The following is a 10,530-nucleotide window of genomic DNA, read 5'->3' as shown; positions in this document are numbered from 1 at the left end:
GGGGATTTTTGGTGTCCGTTGTCGTCCAAGGACAATACCTAAAAATTTGCTGACACCAATTATCTGTGTCCACTCCACGAAGCACACAATTTCCAACTTTGAGGGAGAATGCCCCTGAGTGACTTGAAGGAATAGAATGGTTGGTTGCTCTCAAAAGTGAACTGCAAGCATCACCAGACTTGGATAGCAAACAAACATTGTTGCCAGCTATCAAGTCAATGGTACAGCAAAAGGCACAGCCACGTAAGCAATAAATGCCCGAGCTTGCTGCTTTGAGGCAGAAAACTACCAGGAAAATTTTCGGATTAGAAGCCAGCCCTGCAGCTTCAGTGCATCAGACGTCAGTGGCCGCACATGACGTATGATTACAAGACAGCATCAGTCGGTCAAAGTTGCCACTTGACCAAACTGAACACTGACGTGCCAGGAGCGTCATCCGACAACAAGGTCCACAGGTACTACGACTGAACGCCTGACACGAGACTGTCACAGAAAGAACTTGTTATGGAACCATTTACTAAGAATCAATAATTATGTAATCAAGTGGAAATAAACATATTTGATACACTAACCAGATAAACATATTTCCGCTTGCCTTCACGCCTTGAGAGTCTATACACCGAGAATTGTGTTCACTGCACGCTCTGGACCTTACGAGGACACTCGCATCTCTGACCCTTCAATATTAATGAATGGGACATACCAGACTGGCAGACGTCTTGTATAGGGTTGCACTCGTTCAACCTTTCCTGAACATGTGGTGCGTCCGAAAACCAACTCCAGTGATGTGGAAATGTTATTTATTAATTTATTCCCTCCAGGGTCCTTCGTTGGCAATGCAGAGGGGATACGTAAAACTACACACATGATAATAACATTAAAGCACACTGCTGTAACTTGTTAATTGGAAAAACAAACACACCTCTAAGCCTATAGTTTAATAGTATGTAGTCTGTGTTGATGCATTGGTATATAGCATGTCACTTCCTATATGTATGACACAATAGACCCTTTGCAGAAACCCATCAAGCAACACAACTGTCACCATTTTTTCGGCGTAAAGCACACGAATGGGCCCCAGTTCACGTCAAACGCTAATGCAGCATTCGAGTCCAATAGGTGCTGAGCCGAATTCACAGGGATGGCGGACATAACATTCTTGTCGAACAAATGCCCAAAGTATGAAAGCCTGGGGTAATTAGAGTAGTAGCTACTGTAATTTGTTTCAGCAGAATTTGGCAGATGGCAAAGGCTTCAGTCTCGGTGAGTCAATGCACACGTTGGAGAGAGGCACATGACAACATGTCATCAGAGTGCTCGTCTGCACAGATTTGTCACACACCTTCGCTCCGTCTCTCTGATTGGCTCGAGGGGGCTGTGGCGGTTGGCCTTTTCCAAGTTACGGTGATACGAAGTATAGGCAGCCCACACTTTTGAAAAGAGTCTATTGAAAAGACCGAAAGGAATGGTAGTCAACATTTTTCAACAACACTGCTCTCCCGGCAAGAGTGAACACAAATATGAATCATATTATCCAGGTAATTAGAACAATTATATAATTGACCGACTAATACAATGCACTCTTTATGGAAAAGAGTATTGCTGCAATAAATCCTACGAAAGAGAAAAAGTGTGCAGTTAATCTATGCATGCACCAAAACAGCTGTTCTTTCAGCAAGTCGAATAGCTTTGAAGCAGGTGCCTGCAACGATTTATTCTTCCCCACACTCAGGAAAACGTCATCCTCGTAGCTGAAGATAAGTGCACTTCGCACTCACACACAAAAAAAGGAAGAAAAGCGATCGAATGTAAATCGTGGATTAGCACAAAAGGTAAAAATCGCAGGAGCTTCCTTGCTAAAAGTTGCTATGGTTGTTCGGTGACGGAGGGCTGAAACAACTTCCCCTAGGCCCTAACGCGACGCATACATTTCGTGTAGGTTCTCAGATATTTCAACGTTCAAACAAAACTAAGAGAATGCGAAAATTTTATGTTAAAAGCACTGAAAAGTTCTATCGATCCTCGAACACATCCCGGAATCCGAGCACCGGTACGGCGATGCAGAGCTGATGCTGTCTCACAGGCGTTAATATCCAGATGATCCAGAGCGATCTTGCGTAAAAACGGTATAAAGTCTCGTTCCTTCATATTTTCACAATATACCTGCGTCAGCCAGCACGAAGAAGCCCGAAGTCGTCGGAAAGCAGCTGCACATCACGGCTACCGCGCACCGAACAAACTCGCATCCGCCAGCTATGGGCGCAGCCATCTTACCTGTGACGTCACGGCTCTTGGGAGGTCACGTGACGAGTGGTCACATTTGCGTACAACATGGCGGCAACCGGGGGGGTGCCACTTCCGAACTTCCGGTTTATCGCTCTAAGCCCCTCTACCTCGTTGCCGCTCTCTTTTGGTGTCGTCTACGCGTGATTTCGGCAAGGGTGCTCGGCGTTTCGCCGTTTCGCAAGATTTCTCCGCCCTTTGTTGACTGTTTTGATTATTTTTGGTGTTCCGTCGTCGCCTTTAGTTTTTGCTGTTTTTCCGTCCCCTTCGCCGTGACAGGCGTGCGGCAATGCCAGCCGTGTGTGCGGCCGTAGGTTGTTTCAACTCTTCCAGGTGAGACAGCCCGTTTCACGTTCACGCTTTTCCTTCCGACCCCCGGATTGCGAATTTATGGGTCTCCGCCATACAGAGAGACAATTTCAAGCCCAGCAAGTGGAGCGTGCTCTGTTCGGCGCATTTTACGGCCGATGCATACGAGGACAAAGTACGGCTTATGAAGAATATGGGCATGGACTACAAGCCACGACTGAAACAAGACGCTGTGCCAACCATTTTCTCACACAAGAGGAGACAACCTCAGCGCACACCGGGTGCATTTGCGAAGAGAAGGCGGATGGAGGTAAGCCGCATTGGATCAGACTTCTAGAACCGTAATTTTTGCGGGTTATGCTTGCTCTCGAACAGTGCTCGCTGGCCAGACTCGCAACTTCGCTCGCGTTGCCGTTGCATAACAGTCCCAAGCGCACATTCAAGCACCAGTAGCACCGGCAGCTGTTGAGACGTCATGCCCGCGTCTCGGCAGACGGGTTTCAGAGTAAACTTTGAGCGTAGGAAACGCCCCGAGCGCTAAGTGCACTGAATGAGACGGATATTTTTGTCGGAGGGCACTTGAATGCTCGGTAAGCGCGCCGTCGATCGGCTCTTTTAACACAGTCTCGAAATAACAGATAGAGATGCGAGTTCTAAAACAGCAATTTGCACGACATTTGTTCAATGCTGTGAACGAGAAATGCTGAAGCGGGTAAAAATTACACCACAAACAATGCAGCAAACCTTTGCTAGATTTCTGAGGCAATTATCTGTCCAATCTTCTCTTTAATTATAAGCTTTAGAGCATCTGCATACGTTGATTTTCGATTTGTTGAGGGCAGCGGGTTCGTCGGTTGGCAAAGTATTATTATTAATCAGACCTTGCGTTCATGTTGAGTTATTCCCAGTCTCAGACTCTCTGTACTTCGACATAAATGTTGCCAAACTGCCCATGATCAGATTCACATTTGTTTTTCAGATTGTTTCAGAGCTTCTCTCGTCACCGGCTGGACCCTCCACAAGCTGCTCTGTTGCTCTACGAATACAGGCAGAGCCGTTGACTGAGGCCATAATCTGCACCGAGCCAGTGGCTGTGGGGGCAGCGGAGGGCGATTGTCCAGATGCAAGTGCTCCCCTGGACTTCAGTGTTCCCCGTGTGAACAGCGACACCTCGAAGCCCTCTAAGCGGGATAAAAGTGTGCAGGTGTTGGTGAGGCCAAGGACAAAGTCTGCACGCACTCAAGCAAGGGCTCCTGCACGATCCATTGGTGTGAGGGTGATGCAGTGAACGTGCATTTCAGCAAAATATGTACAGATTATGTGTATAGACATTCTGTAAATATTCAGTGCTCCAACTATCTTCTCAATTTGTTGTTATAGTAAACTGATTCGTCGTGCCAGATGGTTTACCCACGAATAGAAGATGCGGCTAATTTTGTTTGACATTTCGGCGATTGCAGAACGCAAAGGCGGCAGAACGGTAACAGAAGAGGGTACATACCAGCTTTGTTATGTGTTCTTTCTGCTTTCTTTGTGTTCTGAAGCCAAAATTGTAAGAAGGGAAGTGATTGTGTTGCTTCCAGAAGCGTACGACTATGCCTGACCATACGTCAGAAGACTCCTAAAAGCTGTCACGTCATGCGGAACAATGTGGTATCGTTGAGTATTAATTTAACCATAAAAAAACACAATATTTGCAAGTTCTGCCGCGGCATAAATTGGGTGGCATGAGATAATGGTTTCAGTTCATGACATATCTGAAACCAAAAGTTAATCAGCCAGAGTAGATGCATTTCTTCATTTGTAAGAAGTTAGATTTTTTAACTTCATCTTTTGTGCATAATCTATATGTTCTACTTGTTTACTTTCCAGGGGCGCAGACATTCTTCCCATGCACCGATGCAGCTTGCCAGACAAGCCAATGGAGACCGAAAGAAGCTGATCCAGGGGAGAGCTGTGACGAGTTGGGCGAACCAGACAGGGAAGATCCTGGAGCGAAGGATGACAAGGACTACATCCCCTCAGAGGAGTATCGAGAAAGGTATGCATAGTGAGCACAAATGGAAACCATATAGTGGTAACCCAAATTAAGACTTCCCTCTTGCTACTTTAAACACATTTTTCCTTGAAGGACTTAACTTTCTGTTTGGGCCCACTTCCTAAGATGAGTTTGGGGTCCCTTGGTTCATATGCTTTCATTCCTTCTTGATGCAGCTTCGCAGAGCCACGCCCTGCTCCCGATAACAATCGGGTGTTCTTGGTAGCAGAGGTCCAATTTCGGCAGCTGTTCAAGGTGTGCCCGAAGTGCTATGCCAGCTGTCAAGTCTCCATCGAGTGTGAGGGAACTGTGGTTGAAGTCATTTCCAAGTGCCCGGTAGACCACCACAGCTACTGGGTCAACCGGATGGGGTCAACCAGCAGCCTCTCCTCAACTTGCTGCTGTGTGCAGGGATCCTGTTTGCAGGGTGCAACCCCACAGCCTCTCTCAGAACACTGTCAAGTATTGGCGTGCAAGTGGTCTGCGAGAAGACATTCTTCAACTTGCAGCGAGATCACCTCCAGCCAGCTATTGACACAGTGAGAATTGACATAATTCTGCTCTGTAATGTTGTTAGCAAAAAACACTAACACCCCAGTTACTGCTGAGTTTCAAGTTTTAAATTCAACAAATGCTGCAAAACGCACACATAAGCTATTGCTATTTATTTTGCAGGCGTGGAGCCAAGAACAAGCAGCACTGTTGGACCAGGCAAAGAACCGTCCCCTAAAGCTGGCCGGAGATGGTCGGGCAGACTCGCCAGGATTTAGTGCCAAATATGGCTTACTCTGTGCTCGACCTGGACACAAACAAGATTGTTCACTTCGAGCTTGTGCAGGTATGAATGTCACATTCTGTACACCTTTCAACATTCATTGCAATAATAAGAAAATTTTACCTCATTTGATTATTTGTATTTGAAATGACAATACAAGAGGAACAGATTGTTCAGAGGGTTTGTCTCGTCAAGTCTAATGAGCCAGGCGTTTTTAGTGTAGGTTGCTATGCATGTTGGCAGACAAAGCAAGCAAAATCTCGTAATAACGTTGTCCCACTAAAGCAACAAACACCGATTTTGACTCGGCGACATCACAAAGTTCCGTGTCGCTGATCCTGTCCCACTGTAACGGCCAACACCCCCACAAACGCCGACAAACATTGACAAATATAGACACCTGGCTGCAGCATTGCTTTTTATTATTGCAGTTATGTAACTACGCCACAGCTACATGCTTTTTTACGCTGAAATAAAATGAAAAGACGAGTCATAATTTGGGTTCTCCTTCTGAATGTCTTCATCAGAAAGCGTAATTAGCAAATATGTGCAAGAAGCATCCGAGATTCTAACACTTCTGAACCATGATCCATGTTACATGTGACATTTTTTTTTGTGGTGCTTTTAATGTGCAGTCTAATGAAGTTGGTGGGAGCGGTCGTATGGAGCTGGCAGGCCTAAAGAGGAGCTTCAGCTTTCTGGAATTCCAGGGCCTGGTTGTTGATCTTTTAGTCACGGACCGTCACGTCCAGGGCAAAGCTTTCGTGAAGAAGGAAAAGCCAAATGTCCGCCACGACTTTGACGTCTGGCACGTTGCAAAAGGTACTGTTTTTCTCTGCTAACATTTTGTCTTTCCACCCAAGGATGTCCTCCTCTTGTAAGAATGTAGGAGCTAATGACACATCAGAAAGTTCAATTAAAATTATTGCAGTGTGCATTCTAATTGAGGTAATTTCAAACTAAGGCCAACCTAAGCATGGAAGAAGTAAAAAGCTGTAGAAACCTCTCGGGGACTACATGTGGCCAGTGGGGCTGAGTTGGCATGTACAAGATATCAGAGCATACATAAAATTCTCTGGGGCAAACATCAAAATGCAAAGTTTATTGTAATTCTATTTTTAGGATTGTAGTTGATGTTCATGCAGCACTTAGTGGTTATGTCATGTGGTCCACTGCCCCTCTGGAAGTCTGGTTAAATTGCAGAGCAATTTGATGTCTGCCAGAAGAGAAAACAGTTTACTTGTTTCATCCAACTTAAAGGGAAGCTACGGAGGTTCTTGAAAAAAATGAGTTAGAACTGAATCCTAGCGTATTTTTACGCCGTGAACCTGAACACCCAAACCATTTACTGCGCAAGTATTGTTAAACGCGAGAAAACGTGAAAGACAGTCGCTGTACGTGACGTCATTGACGGACTTTTTGGCTGCCCAAGGCTAGGGAGGCGGGGCTTCAGTTCTATTTGGAGATTGCTCTTATGGCTCTGCGGCACGTCACATTGAAACATAATTGTGATATCTATTATTCTAAAGGCCAAATGAACGCAATTCAAGGGTTTTTACTCAAATGCAGAAGTGCCCCATCATCCGTTTAATAAGAAGCTTCTAGGACACAGACTCCTTCTTGCCTTTCTTTTTTTTATTTTATTCATTTTCACCGGGTATCAAGAAGCAGCTGCTTGCGGCCGTTAGATCCCCGTCTGTGCTGAGCTTGCGCTCTGGAGCAGGCCAATACAAAACCACCTATACTGGGTGGCAGCTTCCAGCGAAGGGAGTTCGGATCTGATTGTCCCCAAGTGGCTCTCCGTGCTGAACCATGTGCGAGACGTTCACTCTCACCGTGATCCCCGGTTTGCCTCATGTGCCCACGGCGAGCTTGAGCCCAGGGATTGGCTCTCTGATGGTATGTATGGAGCTTAGACATTTGTTGATCTTTTCGACTCATATAGCATATCACACAAGCTACGTGCATTTTCCCCGACTGTGGCATTCTCCTTTAGACTCGGCAGCTTTCAAAAAACTGGAAAACATTGTGACGAAGAAGTGCCTGCTTGCTGACCTTCCAAAGCTCTCAACACGCTTCCAGACCTACACTGTGGAGGCGTTTCACAGCCTGATCATCCACTTCTGTCCGAAGTCCTGTCACTACTCGTACAAGGGGATGAAAGCGAGGTAACTAGCAATGCACGAAATGTTTTTTTGGTATGTAAATAGCTCCTAATAGTTTAATTCTTACATAAGGCAATTGGAAGAAATGCAAATATTCAATAAAAGTTATACCTTGTTTTTTTATGTGGCTGAAATCAGCACAATCTCGGTTGCATGGAAGCATACTCAGCACAGGGAACCTGCAGCTATCTACAAAATGCCTTTACAGATCTCATCTGCATCCTACTCATTTGGCAACAAGCAGGGTGCTAATGCAAGAGCACTTTGATACTAATTGTGTGAAAATCGTTTCGCAATTACAGAACCAAGCGTGCGATTCTCCGTTACAACGAGAACGGCAACAGGCATTATGCATTCACGGAGGAGGGCGAGGAGCGTTTCAGGGTCAAGTACCCGAAGGCCAATGGAGGAGAAGGAGTGGCAGTGCAAGAAAGGAAGGAGCCAACTCATGGTGTGCATTGAATATCATTCTTGTTTATTTAGCTTACCTGCATCCTTCAAATTTGCATGTTAGAAGTGGAAAATGAAAGTGACCACCGTATTTACTCGAGTAATAGCCGCACTATTTATGAACAAGGCCCTTGCGTCTGCTTTCCCACAAAATACTTATACACCCAATAATTGCGTTGCGCATAAATTACATAGCGAATAACTAGTTCGAGAACATGATTCTCCACACAGATGGTATTTTTGCACGAAGATGTTATCTCTATCCTGTAAACCGCTAGAATCATGCTGTCGATTGCTGTGACTGGCGATTCACGAGCTCCGTGGAAAAGCGAAGCCTCAGGTTTTCTTCATAAACAGTGCGGCTATTACTCGAGTAAATACGGTACTTGTACAGAATAGTCTGGCCATATATCGAAATTTGTCATGGTCATCAATACTGGTGCGACGACGGTTCATATGAGAACAATCTTTGCGACACACTTTTCAAGGGAACAAAAACACGCAAGTTTTACGAAACCCAACGATTTTTTTTTTCCATTTTGTCAGACTACGTGAAGAGGCTTCTGGACGTGCTGCGAGAAGGGGCCCAGAGGAAGACTCGAGGCGTCAGTCTCATCACACCCTCCGTGGTTCCGCCGCCGCTCTGCAGCTCTGCAAAGAAAGTTTCCAAGGCAGAACTGATCCAAAGGCACAAGACGAGGTTCAACAAATAAGGTCCGTATGATTTGTGGCGAGGTTCTACAATTAGCAAATATTGTTTGGGTTATCCATCCTAATTTCTGTATTCCCATTGCAGGCCCCTTTTGCAGTTGAGCTGCTTAGCACCTTCCTTGGAGTAAAGTTGTTGCTCCTCCCGGTGGTGTGGGACGCAGGTTCTGCTCCGATGACCTGGAGCGTGGTGGCACGAACGTCGCTGAGTGACGGGTCGACTTGCTGCTTGTCTTGGGCTATGCACATTTTTTTTACACCCGTCCAAGTTACAACTCTCTACTTGTGAGACCATCCTTCCTTGGCTCAAGTCTCCTGAGATCTCCCCCGTTCCCTTCTTCGAAATCCAACCTTTTCCCTCGCTCACAGACCACACAACCAATCAGTTCAAATGTGACCGGGACTGGACCACTTGCAGAAAAGACCTTCAATTACCACTTCAACGGACTGCATACCCCAAGCCCCCAAAAATTTGCACCCGTCCCCTACTCCGACGCGACAGAGCTGCCGGACCAGAGTCGTCATAGTGTTCCCTGTGCTAGGCCAGAAACGGGAAAGAAAACCTTGGGGTGACACTTTGCTCTCCTTAACAAGGCACGTCAATCCCTGGGGCACTCCCCATGTTGCCCCCTGCCCCCTAAGGTCACACCGCCGCCGCTGCTTATGCATGCTTCTTTCTCGGCATGTAAACCGGAGTAGAGACTTTCTATCTGGGCACTAGCATTTTGCCATCTGTGCACAAAATGCTGCAAACCCTTCCGCTGTGAGCTTGTGTAGATTCATTACGGCATACCAGTATGCCTCATTCAGAGCATGCGTCCTCGCCTCCTCGCACTGACTGTGCACATGTGGAATTTTTGGTAACCAAAAGCCTTTTTTTATCTAAACACCAAAGTAAATTGTGAACATGTGTGCATGCCTTGATTCTCTTAGTACATATGCCAAAATCCAACATAGGCTCCATCCTCAGACGGGAACTTGGTGCGAATCCTGTAAACACCTCAGCTCGGCAGAATTCTAATTTCCTTCTTGAGGCGTTTCCACGTCAGCAGCACAAACTGCCGGTACGCAGTGTATCTCATCTACCTGAAAGGATGCACAAATGGTAGATTGAGTAAATTACATTGTTGTACACTGTTTATTATAAAACATGCTTTTTCGCATTGTGATCAGACACATCATATTGAGGAACACACTTTCAGCACCGAAGTTGGCAATTTGTAAGAACACAGTATTGTGATACAAGCCTGCCTGTCGTTAGAAGTGTGTCTACTCTGCACATTGGTCTGATTGCTTACCTGTCTTTTGGATACCAGGGTCTGAATCCGTCATGCTTTCTGCTAGCTAGAGCAATCTCCAGGGCCGGTTTGCTCATCTTGCGGCTGCGGACGCGGCCGCGGCCAGGAGGAATTTTTACGTCACGTGACCAGCTCCATGGGGACAAGGAAGTACCTAGCGTCCCTGCCTAATGGCGGAGAGATCCGCGTCGCTTCAAGCACAAAAGCCTAATTTCGCTCGCAGAAACTGATTGGAGGGACTTTCAACTGGAATCTAATTGACCGCCCCTTTATACTGTAGGAGCGGCAGGTAAAGTTACGGCCAGGGAGGGCAAATAGGAGCCAAAATAAAAAAAAAACCAGACGAGATAAAAGCGGTAGCGGTATTTTTATATACCTCCGCCGGCGTCGCGTCACCGCCTTCTGTTGTGGTCGAGAGGTTAAAGTGCCGGTACTTGTCGTCGCGGCGTGAAAGTTCCAGGTTCAAATCGCGCTTCGGACTTCTTTTTTTTTGTATTTTGCGGA

At 46.2% G+C, this 10,530-nt stretch overlaps 1 protein-coding gene and 1 pseudogene across 1 annotated transcript; both read left to right on the top strand.

The window, feature by feature from the left end:
* Positions 1 to 2,441: 2,441 nt before the first annotated feature.
* Positions 2,442 to 5,957, top strand: LOC121833452. The gene is made up of 6 exons (XM_042286757.1): positions 2,442 to 2,616; positions 2,713 to 2,902; positions 3,572 to 3,860; positions 4,465 to 4,633; positions 4,807 to 5,169; positions 5,306 to 5,957. Exons 1-6 carry the CDS (start codon positions 2,573 to 2,575, stop codon positions 5,358 to 5,360), a joined length of 1,110 nt encoding a protein of 369 aa, XP_042142691.1. The 5' UTR covers positions 2,442 to 2,572; the 3' UTR covers positions 5,361 to 5,957.
* On the top strand, positions 5,409 to 9,485 carry LOC115318240 (annotated as a pseudogene).
* Positions 9,486 to 10,530: the final 1,045 nt, after the last annotated feature.

The sequence above is a fragment of the Ixodes scapularis genome, unplaced genomic scaffold (assembly GCF_016920785.2).
Source record: "Ixodes scapularis isolate PalLabHiFi unplaced genomic scaffold, ASM1692078v2 PGA_scaffold0__279_contigs__length_252992795, whole genome shotgun sequence".
Lineage (NCBI taxonomy): Eukaryota > Metazoa > Arthropoda > Arachnida > Ixodida > Ixodidae > Ixodes > Ixodes scapularis.
The sequence above is the reverse complement of the archived record's forward strand: the minus strand, read 5'-3'. Positions and strand labels throughout refer to the sequence as shown.

Bases quoted from the DNA above. Each gene is read 5' to 3' on its own strand.
- LOC121833452 (XM_042286757.1), top strand. From the start codon at position 2,573: ATGCCAGCCGTGTGTGCGGCCGTAGGTTGTTTCAACTCTTCCAG. The intron at 2,903-3,571 runs GTAAGCCGCATT...TTTGTTTTTCAG, and splicing joins CGAAGAGAAGGCGGATGGAG to ATTGTTTCAGAGCTTCTCTC. The intron at 5,170-5,305 runs GTGAGAATTGAC...TTTATTTTGCAG, and splicing joins TCCAGCCAGCTATTGACACA to GCGTGGAGCCAAGAACAAGC.